The sequence below is a fragment of the Quercus suber genome, unplaced genomic scaffold (genome assembly GCF_002906115.3).
Source record: "Quercus suber isolate HL8 unplaced genomic scaffold, Cork oak 2.0 scaffold_87, whole genome shotgun sequence".
Lineage (NCBI taxonomy): Eukaryota > Viridiplantae > Streptophyta > Magnoliopsida > Fagales > Fagaceae > Quercus > Quercus suber.
The window spans coordinates 222765-241138 of record NW_027069552.1 but is presented as its reverse complement, the minus strand read 5'-3'; the positions used below and the strand labels follow the sequence as shown (position 1 = coordinate 241138).

General features: G+C 33.4%; 1 protein-coding gene across 1 annotated transcript; it reads right to left on the bottom strand.

The window, feature by feature from the left end:
• Positions 1 to 3178: 3178 nt before the first annotated feature.
• On the bottom strand, positions 3179 to 16874 carry LOC111996754 (protein DETOXIFICATION 27). The gene is made up of 8 exons (XM_024028753.2): positions 16436 to 16874; positions 15578 to 16119; positions 14796 to 14882; positions 14496 to 14552; positions 13709 to 13947; positions 12707 to 12825; positions 3995 to 4084; positions 3179 to 3887 (listed from the first exon to the last, which is right to left on the bottom strand). The coding sequence occupies exons 1-8, from the start codon at positions 16700 to 16702 to the stop codon at positions 3801 to 3803; spliced, it is 1488 nt and encodes a 495-aa protein (XP_023884521.1). The 5' UTR covers positions 16703 to 16874; the 3' UTR covers positions 3179 to 3800.
• Between the last annotated feature and the right edge of the window lie 1500 nt (positions 16875 to 18374).

Below are 18374 nucleotides of genomic sequence, written 5' to 3'. Positions count from 1 at the left end.
GAAACTAAATATAGACTCCCTCTTTTCCCTCACACAATCAGCCCTCTGAATCTCTTTGACCTGTGGCCCCCTCCCTTGTATTGCTGGTACAGGTTGGTGGTGCCCTAGCCCTTCTGTTTTTGTCTTTTTTCATTCCACGCCATTCCCGCCGTAGCAGATCAGCTCTGTTTTGTCCTGCTCAAGTCTTTCACACGTTTCCTGTGTGTTTGTCATTTTCTTTAGTTTGGGCTTTTCTTTCCTTCACGTGATTCTGTTGCTGACACTTCCTGCTCTCTTGTTTCCTTTCATCGTTCTTTTTATATCAGTTTTCACCCTATCTTTTTTATACAAAAGGATTTGGGATTTGTAGGCCAATTATTTTTGTCAATTTACTATTTTAACCTCATTTTTAAGTTTTAGGTAGGGGTATTTTTTACTGTAAAAAAAGTAATAACTAATTTTCTTTTTCTAATTTACTATTTTAACCCCATTTTTAAGTTGTTGGTTAATTAATTTAGGGGTATTTTTGACAGGAGAAAAAACAATAACTAACTTTCTGAATCCTCTTAATATATACAGATATCAAATTTTGTGTAAATCGAAAATTATTTACTATATGATTAATAAGTTTATATTTTATGCATAATTTTAAATTATAAAAACTTGCAATTTAAACAATTTTTTGATGACATATCTATTAGTCTTTAATTTTCTAGAAATTTTACAAGTGTGAAAAATATAAGAAAACGTACTCCAATGACGAATTTGTCAAACTTCATCTCTAATAATGTGGCCAAACTTTGTCCTAAAAATAATGTGGCTTCAAAATTCAGATGCATGGTAGCAAAAAAAGAAGCTCTTGCTTGGAGCTGAGGGAGCTTGAATCCCATGATGAGAGCAATCGGAACTCATGATTTTGGGGTTGTTTGACATTGTTATTTAAACAACAGTTTTTAGTATTTAAATAATAATAACAATTTTGACATATATTTTTATAATATTCAAACATATATTTTCACAACACTGAAAACTGAATAACAATACTTAAACACTGCTACCAATACGGCCCTTTATTTTCTTGTTTTCTTAGGAAATATTGTAGTAGCGGAACTTGATGGAGCAGGATAGTGTGTGATTTGGTATTTTGGTTATTTAAGCCAGCCTGACTCAGCCCAATGCTCATTAAAGAAAATGGGCCAAGCCACAGGCCTCAAAATAAAAATGGGTGTCCTTTCGAAGTTTTTGCTGAGCTTGCACAATTCCACGTAGCACCAGTATAGGCCCACACCAGAAACTCATTCAATGACACCTATATTTAGTGCTGCGAATTAGAGGCATCAAGGCCCACAGTAATCAATCATTCAAGTCTGTTTGCAAACTTATAAGTAATGAGCTAACTCATAAGTATTGTAATTTTTTTTCAGACGATAGGTAACATTAAAAAAACCAAAAAAAAAAAAAAAAAAAAAACCCCTAAGGGTGTAATGAATTTTTTTTTTTTTTTTTAAAAATTGAAAAAAAAGAGGACAAAAGAAACAATTACATCGTGATTAAGTAAATAAAAAAAAAATACATGGATTGAGTTTTGTAGATTAGAGGAGTTTTAAAACTAACAAAAGAGTAATCCTATTTTGTAAGGAGTTAGTGAGTAAAAGTAGGAATTTAAATCAACGTAAAAGTAGGAGTTTATTAGAAGCAGAAATGCATTTCAATGTAAAAGTAGAAATTTATTATTTTTGTCAATTTACTATTTTAACCCCATTTTTAAGTTTTAGGTAGGGGTATTTTTTACTGTAAAAAAAGTAATAACTAATTTTCTTTTTCCAATTTACTATTTTAACCCCATTTTTAAGTTGTTGGTTAATTAATTTAGGGGTATTTTTGACAGGAAAAAAAGCAATAACTAACTTTCTGAATTCTCTTAATATATACAGATATCAAATTTTGTGTAAATCGAAAATTATTTACTATATGATTAATAAGTTTATATTTTATGCATAATTTTAAATTATAAAAACTTGCAATTTAAACAATTTTTTGATGACATATCTATTAGTCTTTAATTTTCTAGAAATTTTACAAGTGTGAAAAATATAAGAAAACGTACTCCAATGACGGATTTGTCAAACTTCATCTCTAATAATGTGGCCAAACTTTGTCCTAAAAATAATGTGGCTTCAAAATTCAGATGCATGGTAGCAAAAAAAGAAGCTCTTGCTTGGAGTTGAGGGAGCTTGAATCCCATGATGAGAGCAATCGGAACTCATGATTTTAGGGCTGTTTGGCATTGTTATTTAAACAACAGTTTTTAGTATTTAAATAATAATAACACTTTTGACATGTATTTTTATAATATTCAAACACATATTTTCACAACACTGAAAACTGAATAACAATACTTAAACACTGCTACCAAACGGGCCATTTATTTCCTTGTTTTCTTAGGGAAATATTGTAGTAGCCGAACTTGATGGAGCTGGATAGTATGTGATTTGGTATTTGGGTTATTTAAGCCAGCCTGACTCAGCCCAATGCTCATTAAAGAAAATGGGCCAAGCCACAGGCCTCAAAATAAAAATGGGTGTCCTTTCGAAGTTTTTGCTGAGCTTGCACAATTCCACGTAGCACCAGTATAGGCCCACACCAGAAACTCATTCAATGACACCTATATTTAGTGCTGCGAATTATAGGCATCAAGGCCCACAGTAATCAATCATTCAAGTCTGTTTGCAAACTTATAAGTAATGAGCTAATTCATAAGTATTGTAATTTTTTTTAGACGATAGGTAACATTAAAAAAAAAAAAAAAAATCCATTTTCAAGTCAATGTTATGATGATTATACATAGTTGGTTGGAATTTAAAAATATAAAATATAAAAATGATGATTATACATAGTTGGTTGGAATTTAAAAATATAAAATATAAAAAAGAAGACGAAGATTATATCTAGTTGGTTTAAAAAATATTTATTACAAATTTATATGAAATTCTTGTGGTAAAATAATGGTTGAATGACTAAATTCAACATTTTTTAACAGCTTAAAATTTTTTAATTAAGTGTTAGGTTTTCATGGCATCAAGATGAGGTGTTGGAAAAATGGAACATCTCACGTGTTTGGCTTCATTTAAGGGAAATACAAGGCAATAGATGAAGGAGATTGTTTGAATAATGATCAAATAATTAAATTCACAAATAATTAAACCAATAATTTTTGAGATTGATAAGAAAAATCAAAACAAAAATGAAATTAGTAACTACATCAAAAAATTGCTAAGAGCCTTGTAACTCAATCGGCATATTGTGATCTTTCTAACGAAAACATTTAAAATTCAAATCAAACCTCCCATTCTCTTTTTTTTTTTTAGGGACCCCTTATTGAAACTATAAAATTATCAATATTATTAAAAACAATAATAGTTTCAATACTTAATGGGCATTTGCATTTCAAGTAGCAACTAATGAATATGCTCATCGATTAGAGAAATGTTACGTCCACAATATTTTCACAACAAATCTTAAGTGGTAGATGATTACTGGCTGTTATTGGTGAGCAAAAAAGTAATTCAAGTGGTAGATTCAAATTAGAACCAATAATAACTTACTACCTATGATTTATTGTGAAAGTATTATGAAAATATTGTGAACGTAGCACTTCGCTATCAATTATGATTGCAACCCCATTTTTCCAAGCTACCGAACCCCCTAAAAATCAATTACCCAAAACTGAATTAGCAGAAGAATTGTATATTATTAGGGAGTATACACCGCGGGCTGGTGCAACTAAAAGTGAAAAAATCCAAAATCCATCAAAATTGCTGTCATTGTTGGACCTCCGATTGATCTTCTTCTTCATCTTGTGGGTTAGGACTTGACCATTTATTTACGCGAATGCTAGCTTTCTCAGCCTGAAATCCATGAATACAACAAATGAATTCATATGGGTTTTACATGCACAAGCACAACACAATGTCAACGTTATTATAACAAGTAAAATTGTGTTAAATTATAGTACCTCCTTTTCCCAATCGCATCGTGCTGTTATGATAGCCAAAATCACTGTTTGGATTGCAGTCCCACCCAAAATCATTCCACCCCAGATACCCTGCCACATCAATTAGTTGAATTACATTTCAACACATTGGAATCCTAGTCATGCCAAATGGAAAATTCTTTGTAGAGGAGCTTATACGAGGTAAATTCACCAAGAAAAACATAATTGGTTTTTTTTTTTTTAAATTTGTTTTTTAGTTAGTTAACCTTTTCTTTTAACAAACTGGTTCTAAATTCTAATAGAACCATATAAATTCCTTAGTTTAAATTTGATTCTTTCAGATATCCATTCTCACCAAAATCAAGTGTTTAAAATTTTGGTGTTTGGCTGCACATGCATATTTCCACTATAAAATTTAAATTTTCTTGTGCATGTTAAACACCCACATGAAAAATTGGACTGGTTTTGGTTTAACTTGTATCAGAACCAAACTAATGTTGGGTGCACATGCACCATGGTCCAACCCATGAAGAATAAAAGCCCAAGTGATAAGCTTGAATAGCAAGGACATAGGAGTGTGCAGAAAACCCGCCAACCTGCCAAATCCGACCAGAACTAAACTAAACCGACCCGACCCACCGGGTTGGGTCGATTTTTAGGGCTTGGTGGGTTGGGTTGGGTTACAAATTTTTTTTATAGCAGGTTGGGTTGGGTTTAAGTCATAAAATTACAAACCCGCCAAACCTGACCTGTAATACCCCATATACTTTATTTGAGGTTATTATTAAATTTTCTTTTAAATATAATTGATGGGCCATGGGTATTCTTTTATTAGTAACTCCCGCCCGCTACCTCACTAAGTCCACATCCCTAATACGAACTACAGAGTAGAGGAAGAGACAGTCAGGGTTTTCATAGAAAGGATTTTATCAAAGAGGCTAACATGTTTTTCTTTGGAGTTTAAATCACATACAATTGAAGAGGCAAAATTGTTTAGGGGCATAAGATTTGGGCTACGAAATCAAGGTGAGAACCCTTCTCAATATTTCTATGCTGTTTATAAATCTTGAGATATATTTACGATTTTGGCAGCATGATAAGATTCAGTTACGTCTACTATTTGACTAATCGATTACAATGGAAAGATGGGTATAATATAAGCGTTATTCATGTAAAGATCCGATTGTAAAATACTCTTTAAGTTAATGGTACTTTTGTATTTTATATTGATTACCCGTTGAAATTGAGGACCTTGGGTCTAACAAAGGATTATATATATTAGATTAATTCCTAAAAGTGAGTACACGATTTCATGAATTGCCTATAGATTTCATTTGAATAGAGATTCCATGATTATAACCTTAAATCCTAAGGTGGCCCTGTATCCTTACGTTTTCAAGCTGGACTTTCAGAGTGATTCAAGTACTATAAGTAATTATGCATAATATGCACAAGTTTTATTCTTTAGGTTCTTAGAAGTTAAAGGTTTTCAAAAGTTGTGTTTTTAAAGCTTACATTTTCTAAAGTTTATTGAAAGAATTATTTTCACATCATTGAAAGAGAAACTTCGAATTTTAAATAACGTTTTGAATGTCCAAATCTCATTTAAAAGATGATTTCTAAACTAAACTATTTTCAGAAAATAATTGAGTTTCAAAGTAAGTTTTCTAAAAAGGTTCTGGTTCTTTAAGTTTGTTTAAAACCAAGTGATTTCAAAGTCATACTCTTATTTATCAAATAGTATTTAAGACATTTCTTTTAGCAAATTGGGTTTTCAAACTTACTCAAGAATTGTAAAAATATTTATATAAACTCTTCAGTTTTTATTCATTCCCTAAGAGAGTCAAGCATCCTTTGATTGAGTTTCAATTCAATATTGTGATATTCGATATGTCTCTATATTAAAAATATTATTTTATTTTGTATATATTTTGTTTTGTGATATGTGACTCAAAATGAGTATTTTTAGAATTGATCAGATGTATGTGTGAATCCACTCATAGGATTGTATGTGAGAATGTGTGTTGATTCCTCACTAGCAGGGATTAGATGTTGGTATTCGCTCACAGTATTGTATGTGAGAATATGTGATGTGTGACATTGTGCTCTGATTAATTATATGTATATGTTTTCTAATGATTTCAATATGTGATTACATATGTATTAAATGATTCATTATATGTTTTAGAATAATTATTTTTGAAATCATTGAATGAGCTTGTGAAAAATCAAAATACTTGTGCTTTGCTTGACTCAATTCCGTTGTATATTCTATATAATTACTTATTAGATGTGTGGCTCACCCCCATCAATTAATATTTTCAAATTAAAGTGTAGTTGGGAATATAGAACCTTTGAATCGCTTTGTAAAGTGCAAGGTAGAGCGTGGAAGTTGTAGGCGACTTCAGTGTTACTTGAAGACTTATGGAACTTCAGTTAACTTTCTTTTGTAATTCATGTTTTATATAGTGGAGATTATTTTCAATTGGTGGAGTTTAGATTTTTGTAAGAGGTTTTTAAGAGTACTTGTTTCTTTGGAATTCTAATTTATTTGGATCAATTATGTTTTGAGTTATATAAGTTCAGCAGGTTAGTCATGCATCTGAATTCATATTCCATGGATTTAGGTCGTGACACGACCAGACCCACCCATATTTTAATATATGTTTAAAATATATTATATGTTTAAAATATATTATATATTTAAAATATATTATATATTTAAAAATTTAAAAAAAAAAAAAAAAAAAAACCAACTGCAGGGCACTTCCTTAGTTCCTACTATCATATATGATATAAAATCCTATTAGTTTTTTTAATATATATTTAAATATATTATATAATTAATAATTTTTTAAAAAAATTTAGATATATTTTGTTTATAATTGAGTTAAGAACTCATGTATATTTTGTTTATAAGTGAATTAGGATACTAGTTCATTTATATTTTATTTATTAACTCAGTTGGATATTTAAACATATTTTGTTTACAACTAAATTGGAATACTAGTTTATATATTAATGTATATTTTGTTTATCAACTTAAGTGGTAAGCGTGATATATTTTTTTCTGCTCAATTTAATAATAATAGTAATAAAAAATTGTCCAACCCATGGGTTCAACACGACCTAACCCAACCTATGTGAGTCGGGTTGGATTTATGTAATGGGTTGGATTTGGTTGAATGTTTTTTTTTTTTTTTTTTGACTCACCATTGTGGGTTGGGTCAAAAAATCCCCTCAACTCGACCCATGCGAGTTAGTTTGGGTCGGGTTGGACTTATGTGATGGGTTGAATTGGATTGAATTTTGTTTTACCCACCATTATGGGTTAGGTCAAAAAATCTTCTCAACCAGACTTATGCACACGCTGGAGTCCTAATTCCTTGCAAAGTACTATATGTGGGTATCAAGATTCCTATTCCTAATTGATGAGTGTGAGGGCATGTTTTTATATATAAAAGGCATGCGTGTGGTGTGCTAAAAAGTAGAACACAAAAAACAAGAAGAAAAAGGAGGCACTGCACAGTGAAAAGAAAAACAAATAGGGTGCCGCATAGTGAAAAAGAAAAAGAATAAAGAAAAAAGTTTACTACATTTGAGAAAGATAATTTGTGTGTATGAGCAAAGAAAAATAAAAAGGTTTTTCTTTTTTTTTAGCCGTGAGACACATAAGAATTGTTATAATTGATTTGATAATAGTGAAATTATTCGGAGTTTGTCCCATGATTTTTCCTTTCAGGAGAGGGTTTTCCACGTAAATATCTTTGTTCTTGCGTGCAATTGTTATTTTGGATTGCTAATATTTGTGATAATATAATTTGAGACCCAACAAGTGGTATCAGAGCTAAGGTTAGAGTGGAAGAGATGGCCGAAGAAGAAGGCAAGGGTTCAAAATTTGAGAAATTTGATGGAAAAGACTTTGCGTATTGGAGGATGCAGATTGAAGATTATCTCTATTGGAAGAAATTGCATTTGCCTATTTTGGGGACGAAACCTGAAACTATGAAAGATGAAGACTGGAACCTTTTTGATAAATAGGTATTGGGAGTTATTCGATTAACTCTATCAAGATCAGTTGTGCACAATGTTGTGAAAGAAAATACCACAGTGGATTTGATGAAGGTTTTGTCTAGCATGTATGAAAGGCCATCGGCTAACAACAAGGTGTATCTGATGAAGAAGTTATTTAATCTGAATAAGGCAGAAGGCACTCCTGTAGCACAGCATTTGAATGAGTTCAATACAATCACAAATCAATTATCCACGGTGGGAATTAAATTTGACGATGAGGATCGTGCATTAATATTTTTGGCTTCTTTACCAAACAATTGGGCAGCCATGAGAATGGCGGTGAGTAATTCTACAAGGAAAAGCAAACTCAAATATGATGATATTCGAGATTTGATTTTAAGTGAAGAAGTTCTCAGGTGAGATGCAAATATATACAATGCACAAGATCAAGCTTTTGTCACGGAGAACAAGAGTAGAGGTAGAAGCAGATGACATAATGATCAGAAATTCAATGGTAGGTCTCAATCAAGAGATAGATCTCAGTTCAAGGAAACTAGAAAATGCTTCCATTGTGGGAAAAATGGTCATTTAAGAAGAGATTGTTGGCATTGGAATAAGGAACAAAATAAAGGAAAATATGAAAAGAATGATAGCAAGGAAAATACTCCAGCTGCTGTGATTGATGAGGATGTTGTGGTGCTCTCTATTGAAGAGCAAAAGTGTGAGCATGTTGTTAATAATGATGTTGAGTGGGTTGTTGATTCTGCAGCCCCCCACCATATCATCCCTATGAAGGGATTGTTTACCATGTACAAAGTAGGAGACTTTGGTACAGTAAAGATGGGTAATTTTAGTTAATAAAAAATAGTGGGAATTGGTGATGTGTGCATTAAAACCAATGTTGGTAGCCCTATGATGTTGAAGGATGTGCGAAATGTTTTAGATTTAAGGATGAATGTGTTTTCTACATTCGCCATGAATCAAGCGGGTTATTGTAACTACCTTGGTAATGGAAAATGGAAACTTACTAAGGGGCCATTGGTTGTTACAACAGGACATGCATGTTGCGATTTGTACAGGACTCATGTGAAGACCTGTAAGAAGAAGTTGAATGAGATTAAAAATTTTGAGAAGACTTCAAAGATGAATGTTGGGATTTTAATAGTGTTGAAACCAAGAGGGTGAAATTCTCATTGCCTAATAGTGCTTCAGAAGAGGAAATGGTAGGTGATGAAGAATATGAAGATGCTAAGGTTACATGGGATAACGATGAAGTGAAAGATCCTAGAGGGCTTGAGTAAGGGGAGCAATATCCTCCACTAGAGATTGTTGAACCTCATGAGAAGAGGACTACTGGAAAACGTCATACTGTTAGGCTGCGTTTGAATCGGGTGAAAAGCATTTCCGGAAATGCTTTTCAGTATTTACGGGTGTTTGGTTGCGCATGGAAATGCCATTTTTCGGAAATTATTTTCCGTTGACCAATGGTCAAGGGTGAAAATCATTTCAGCTTCCATTTTCACTTCAAATACAATTTTCTGGAAAAGAGAAACAGGGCATGAAGAGAGAGAGAGAGAGGAAGGAAGAAACGGAGAGCCCAGATCGAAACGGAGAGCCCAGCTCGCCGGCGAACCCATCTTCACGATCGCCACGACCCACCGATGTTCGAACCAGAGCCGGTGACCCACGAACCCAAAGCCCAAACCGTTCGACCTAGACCCAGGCGTTCGACCCAGACGTTCGATCCATCGCCTTCAACCTTCGACCGACGACCCAGACCTTCGACCCAGATGTCGTCGTCGACCCATTGCCGAGACCCAGACCCAGACCCATCTCAGTTTTGTTTTTTAAACTCGCCGGAATCAATTTGTTGCTGTTGCTGTTGTTGTTGTGTTGCCGGAATCAATTTTTTTTTTTTTTTTTTGTTGTTGTTGTTGTGTTGTTGTTGTTGTTGTGTTGCCGGAATCAATTTTTGCTGTTGTTGTTGTTGTTGTTGTTGTTGTTGTGTTGTTGTGGTGGCCGGAATCAATTTTTTGTTGTTGTTGTTGTGTTGTTGTTGCCGGAAAATAGCATTTTCCTAACGGAACCAAACACATGAAATTATTTTCCATAACAATTTTCATAATACAACCAAACACTTAAAAATATTTTCCTTTTTCGGAAAATAGCATTTCCGGAAAATAGGTATTTTCCGGAAAATATTTTACGGGAACCAAACGGACCCTTAGTTTCAAGAATAATTGGGCATTTGATGAGGGCGAGACAAGGGATTGGATTAAAGAAATCCCAAATGAGATTTATTATTTGAGAATGAAAGGGATTGACGTTGATGAGATGTTTTCAGTATTAGTGAAGATAATGAAGAAGATCAAGCCTTGTGTTGGCTTGACTGACATAAAATTGAATTGAAGAGATGGAATGAAGATCTCCTCCCATTGGTTAGGGCTATATACAGAAAATCGTTACCCGACCCACCCGCGAAAACCGTCCGATCTGGCCTGAGTACTAGCTGACCCGACGCCGGTGACAATTGGCAGCGGGTCTCCGCCTCCAGAACCCGAAACCGACAGGTCGGTTGACAGGTTTTCCCTCCCAAAATCTGAAAAACCCGAACTGACCGGTGAAAACCCATAATCCGGTGAGAAACCCAGATTCCGGCGTTATTTGATCATTCCGGCGAGTTTTTATACGTTTTTTGGCTAGATCTTGACTAGATCCGGCGAGATTTCGCTAGATCTAGTCGAGATCTTGGCTATTTCCGGCGAAAACTCAAAGGATTTGGCCGATTTTCATCATTTTCTAGTCGGATTTTCTTTCTTTTCCAGATCTCGACTCCGACCGAATCCAACCGCCGCTCATTAATGCTCCAACCTGTCCGAACCGACTTCTCTGACAGTCGGCGGCGGGTTGAAAGTTTGCCCACCCGATCAGGTCGAGTCAGTTTCAAGTTGGGCACAAACCCGACCCGAAGACAGGCCTACCATTGGTAGGCTGGAGGGGGAGATTGTTAAGTGCATATGTACCATAGTCCAGCCCATGAAGAATAAAAGCCCAAGGGATAGGCTTGAATAGCTAGGAGTACTAATTCCTTGCAAAGTACTGTACGTCGGTACCAAGATTCCTATTCCGAATTGGTGAGTGCGAGGGCATGCTTTTATGCTTTTATATATATAAAAGGCATGCGTGTGGTGTGCTAAAAAGTAGAACACAAGAAAGAAGAAGAAAAAGGAGGTGCCGCACAGTGAAAAGAAAAAAAAAATAGGATGGCGCACAGTAAAAAAGAAAAAGAACAGAGAAAAAAGTTTGTTACTTTTGAAAAAGATAATTTGTGTGTGAGAATAAAGAAAAATAATAGAAATTTTTTTCTTTAACCATGAAATATACATAAGAATTGTTGTAATTGATTTGATAATAGTGAAATTATTTAAAATTTGTCCCGTGATTTTTTCCTTCAAGAAAAAAGATTTTTCATGTAAATATTTGTATTTTTGTGAATAATTACTATTTTAAATTGCTAATATTTGTGATAATATTATTTTTGACCCAACAACTAATTCTATGATCCCTTATAAAACACAAAGACAACCAGCCATTCAATCCGGAATGCAAACTAAGTCCAAACTTCTTATGTAACTGAACATATTTTAGCCTATTGTACAACCTAGAAGCTAAAACCAATTTATTGGTAGGAACTTGGGTTCTGTGACAGTCACGTGCTTAGGACAGGGACAGCCCACAAGTCCTAGAAATAAATTTAAGAGGGTGAGAATTTAAGCGAGCTGCCCATGAAGTTATTCAATTTTTGGTAGGTAAGATGTGCTCAACTCAAAAGGTGCATTAAAAGTTCAGCATATTTGTCAAGTTATAGTCCTAGTGTTTGGGCAATTGGGCAAATAGGCAACTGACCTAAAAGATCTTCAAAAGAAGACAAAATTTAACTAGCTGATGCACTTTCACCTTGTGTGTGGTAGAAGCTGTTGGATAACCTACATGGCTCTTTTCTTCTCGCTTTTTCTTTTTAAAATGGTTTGAGGCATTAGCCACTAGAGCCGTGTCAAGTATCTCCTTCTTCCATTGAGTGGGTAAGAGTATCTCTTATGTTTGCTCTATAATATGGGCCTATAAGATAATTTTCGATCTCAAATATTTGTGAGTTTAATGTCTGTGAAATCTACTAACTTCCCTAACTTGTAAGAGACGTGTTCAATTTAGCATGCTTATAAGATATTTCCTGGTGCCAAAGGATTTTTAGGACAACACGATTATGTATACATCTATTCTCATACCAAATATCACAACTTGTTTACTTGTGCGATTGTGAGTGGTTGATGAAAAGCAATGGATCCATATAAGCAAAATGTGTCTATCGCACAAATCAACAAGTTGTAAAATTGAGTATTCGATTGAGGATCTCTAGAATTTTTCTAATGGGTTCAACATACCTAGAGTACATGACTTTTGATGCACATTTATTTTCATGATTGACGGAGTTGGTAGACCTATATTCACGCTACAAACATGACTCTTAGCCTTGTTCTTGACTTATCTTTATTTTTTTTTTTTGGTTTTAAACTTGATTTTAGACTTCAATCTGTTCATTAGGGGCCATGTTGAGGCCGAACCAACTATCATATATAAATGCCCGCAAAGCCAGTGGTGGATTAGGTATATATCATAATCTCTACTAAATCGGAGGCTAATGAAAGAAATTAAGCATACCATAACTCCAAGGTCGAAGACCAATCCCATTAGAAGTCCAAGTGGGAGTCCAATGACATAGTAGCAGCCCAGATTTACATATGCAACCCATGCCTGCCATCCCGATCCAACAGCCACTCCTGTCATAGTGAAGAAAATATATTTACAATTGATTTCAAATGGGAAAAGACTAGTACTTAGAGACATCGTTTGATAACCTATGTTTTAATTTCTTCTTTAATTAAGTTTTGACAAAATTTAATGCCAATATTCAAATCAAAGGGATTATCACCAAATATAGGTTCAAAACAAACAAAAATACTATGTCAGTTTGACTAAGTGTGTTTCATTTTATATTCTAACAAATGCGATATATCATGTGTCAAGTTATGATTAGCAGAGCATAGAATGAAACACAAATATTAGAACAAAAGATTTTTATTTGTTCAATTCTATGGTATTTTTCACATCTCATGTTCATGGTGCTCTTCAAGAAGCACATCTAGACACTGTGGTTTTCAAAAGTATAAAAAATCTTATTAGAAATTATCTATGTAACACGGATATGGACACGATACATAATACGACATGATACGTAGTACAGTGACACAACGTTTCTTGAAAAATTAGGATACGATATGTAGAGGATACAAGAAGAAATTAATTAACTAAATTTATTTTTAGGTATATATATTTTATATTTGAAATAAATTATGTTTATTTTGAATTTAAAAAGTATGTAACAACAATGAAATACTTGAAATTATATCTAAAATAAATTAAAGACAATAAAATATTGTTTAAAGTACAAACAAAAGAGTTCAAATAAATTAGACATTCATAAAAAGAATTCAAATAAACAACATTCAACATCAAAATAGAAAAATTGAACTAAAAAATAATTTTTTTCTTAAGTGCGTATTTGACATGTTTGTGTCCATGTCAAATATGTGTCATGTTGGATACGTGTACGACACTAATACGTTAGTAATTTTGCTTTGTTTGTTCTTCTTAGGAAATTACCTGATAAAATAGGTTGAACACTGTTTAAGAGAATTGTAGCAGCTAATAGAACAGTGAGCTTATCAACTGCTTCAAGCACTTCAGTGGTGGATGTGAATAAATAAGCATACTTGTCATGGAGTATCATGATTAGAACGCAGAAAAAGATACCAATCACACTCGATTGTATCACGGAGACGATTGTTGCGAATTGTGCTGCCTTGCCATTCCCAGCTCCTAGCTCATTGGCTACCCTAACTCTGTAAATTCCATGACAAAAAGTTCAATTAACTATCATTCTATGTTAAAAAGTCAAACTAAAAGCATTTTAAAGGGATACAGTAAGTTACAAATTCTAACCATTCCCTAGCATCATTTTTATCTTTTCACCCAAATTGCCCACTAAGTTCCAAATTAATCCATGCACTTCCCACCCATAAAACACACTTAAAAACCGGTTCTGGTTGAATCTCCTCTTTCACTTTGTTTTATTAAGTTTTAAAATTCTTTTCTTAACTAAAAAAAGTCAGTTTTACATTTCATTTTATTTCTGTACCTAAACAAGTAGGTTGGTCTCCCTATTTTTAGGTAAGTTTTTTATTTTGGGGGGGATTTTTTTTAGGTGCATTTATGAACACGTGATGCAGAGGTTGGTCAAGTCCCGTATCTAATTTTTTTTAAATTGTCTTTTTACTTTTACTAAATAATCTCTTAATTAATAGTCATATATAATTATATATTGAAAGGAATACTATATGATAAGACAATCAAACATTGGGATAAGGATTAAGGAGTTGTCAATTTGTACCCGGTAGCAGCAAAAAAAGCCAAAGGAATCATCATCTCCCAGCCATTGATAGTCATGCTGCAAAATTGTAATTGAAATCCACCAAACAAACCGAACAGTGTTACAAAAATTTCTTACAACTTCATACTTTGTACCAAACTACCATAGGAAAAAGGTGCAATTTCCATTTCTTCCTGAATATTATAAAAACTCATTTTTTTCTTTATGAAAGTCTTTGCTTCATTTCAAAAGTACAATAAAAGTACTTGACGGTAAGAACTAGTAACTAATAAAACATGGGGAGAGAAGAGAACCACGTACCAGATTGACAACGCATCCACGGCTAAAGTGGCATTCTGTAGGAATCCAGTCATTAATATTAGTATTCTGTAATACCAGTTCTCCAAGCTACACGAATCACCAACAATACCCACATTAAAAATAATAATAATAAATAAATAATGAAATCAAAGAAACAGTTGAGAGTTGGAACAGTGAATAAATAACACACCAACCAAAATCTTCTATCCCCTTGGGTTGAACAATGTTTCATTTTTTTAAATCCACCAATCATAATATTTAATGTCTTTTTTTTTCAATTTTTTTTCTTGGAACAAAATATGCAAATTATGGTTATCGAGAGTATAAAATAGAAAAGAAATGAATTATTCAAAACTTAGAGGATAATGTTCACTCCTTTCATATATATTTCAGATTCTACTAAAATTTAATCAATGAGACATGTTATTATTTTTAAAGAATTTTTGTATGTTTACATTATACTCGTAATGTAGATTTATAGTATAACACACAAAAAGTGGTAAATATTACTTTTAATGTGTCTACAATGTGAGCCGTCATTAAATACTCAAAGAGTATATTTCCTCTTTCTCACCTAGAGTAGTACTAACTCATCATAAGGCTCACCTCTATGTAAGAGGAACTATTCAATAATTTTCCCAGCAATGTAAATTTACATTGTACTGTACAATGTAAAAAAAAATTCTCAAATATTGAATAATTGATATAGACTATCAAAAAAAAAAAGAGAGAGAACACCGCATAGACTATACTTTTAGAGAGAGAGAGAGAGAGAGAGAGACCATAGCATAACCCCAGAAGCAGCAGAGAGTTTGAGAAATTGCCATAGTCCAGAAAAGGCTTCAGTGGAGAACCCATGCCAAGTCAAAGGACAGCCACCAAAAGCAGTATAGCCGTACAATCCAAAAACCAAAACCCACCAGGAGATATCCAAAGCAAGAGCCGCACCCACAAGGCCAAGATCCAACACATAAATGAATAGCCAACTAGTCAACACATTCACCGATAGACCCACCAAAGAAACCCAAGCAATCACTATGTTCTTCAGCTGCGACTGCAAGAACCTTTGCAATGGGAACTGAAACGCAAAGCTGAAATGCAATGGTATTAACCAACAAGCCACCACACCTGAAGCCTCTGCCACGTCATCGGGTTGTCCTATGAGTTTCAGCAGCGGAGAGGCGAAAACGTAGAAGGGTAGTAGCAAGAAACAACATAGGACTAGCACAATCCATGACCTTTGCATGTATATTCCCAACATGTGGTACCTCTTCGCACCAAATGCTTGTCCACACAATGTCTCTAACGCACTTGCCATCCCTAACTGCTTGCCCAAAACAAAAATACCCAAAACCAATGTTAAACAAAGTCAATCATAGTTTCTAATTATCTTATAAATCAGAAATATGCATCGTTCACTTCAAACTAGAAGGTATTTCATGTTTTGGATATAAGTACTATTTTTAACATCAAATAATGATTGCTCGGATGCATCAGATATATGTATCTTCTCTTTGTCTAACACCGAGTAAGCCTCACACAGGTGTGAGGCAGTCGCGACATGAAAATCATATATTTGATACATGAGATAATTAATTAATATTATTAGATCCGGCAAGAATGGAGTTTTGATGAATTACCAGTAGGCCAAAATTGAAGCCAACGATGACAGTGTTGGCAATGGAAATCGCAGCAAGTTCAACTTCGCCAAGGTGGCCAGCGAAGGCTTGGGTGACAACGTTCATGGTGTAAGAAGCGATGCGGCTGAAGATGGCGGGACCCACGATTTGCCATAGCTTCTTGGATTCAATCCACACCCTTGATGAAAGATCTTTCTTTTCTTCATCTTTGAGTCCAACTTCCGTGGTTGTCGATTCCGGTAATAGTGGCTCGTTAATGCTCCCCATCAGAGTGAGTTTAGAAATTAGAATTTAGAAACAGTATCAGCCTAATGGCCTAAATTTAAGAGAGATTGATAGAAGGGTAGGTTCATATATTGGATTTGGCGGTGGAATTTGAGAGGAGGGCACGTACAATATAAAAGGTGGACTTCGCTTCCTAAACAGACTATCAATTTAATTATCAAAGACCCTTTAATTTTTGCGGTGTGAATTGTGACGGCAGAGATATATATATATATATATATATGGGGTCATACTAATCAGTGTCCTTAAGTCACTTATTAATAATTTATTTCAGGAAAGTTTAAATATCACTTTTATGAGAAATGAAAAAACTGTTAAAATATTAATTATTTTTTTTCATTTTTCATAAAAATTCTCTTTAATTAAATTATTAATAAGTGCTCTTAAAGTACTTGTTAGCATTTTTTTATATATATGTGTAGGGTACAAATTACACTTATACTTTTTTTTACCATTAATTTGTATTAAATTTAAACATGAAAAAAACTATCATAATAATGTATTTATTGTTCTCTAAAAATGAGTAACTAAATCATTAAATCTTCATATTAAAAATAGAAAAGTAAATAAGAGCATTAACTCTCTGCTCTTCGAATTTCAAAAAAAAAAAAAAAAACTCTGCTCTTCGTCACTATCTTCATCTTCTCTTCCTCTCTCACGTGGTCTTGAAAAGGAGTAAAGTAGCTGACATTTGTATGACACAGTATTAGACCATACAAATAGCTCCACCTAGTTTAAAAAATATGATTTTCTATTGGCGCTTTTTTTTTTTAGATTATACAAACGAGTGAAAGAAATCCAAGGAAACAATGATTTGGAGTTTTCTTTATCCTCTAGCTTCGTGTGCCTTACGGCCTGAACTATTTTTGTCCATACATCATAACACTATTATTATTATTATCATCTGCTAAAATAGGATTAAAGCATTTGGGCAGAAGCATTCTTTAGGAAGAAAGGTAGCATGCTAATTAAGGTGGCCTGTATAATAATAATAATAATAATAATAATAATGAATATTTGGGGTTAGCCTGACAACTTTGTGTTTCTTGTTCTAGATCAATTTGCCTTAGATCTTAGTTGGGTATACAATTTAACAATTTTATAATTAATAGTTGCCTAAAAGTACATAGAACACAAAGACTGCGTGAGAGAGGGAGAGTAGATGAAGATGAAGCTGATGATGGAGAGTAGAGAGTTAATGCTGTTTTTTATATTTCTATTTTTAATAAGAAGAGTTAATGACTTAATTACTAATTTTTAACTAACAATAATGATGTGACCATGAGCTTCTTTTTTTTTTTTTTTTTTCTTCATCTTTAGATCTGATACAAATTAATGATCCAAAAAAAGGTATAACTCTTGTAAACCCATCTCATATAGACCCACCAAGACTTTTTTTGATAAAACATCAATATTATTTAAGAGAGAGACAAAATTATCAGAAATTACAGTCAACCTCACGTACAGTTGTTTTACATTGACTCCAACAGAGTGTATCAGCTATTATGCAAAAATTGAATGACTTTCAGCATATTAGGTAATTGTTCTACCAAAGTATCCATTACTGACTCAACACCCATCCTGACAGCATTGGTATCCAACTTTTTATCATATTTTTTTAGCCAGATCAAAGAACACTCTAGTTAAAAAATTA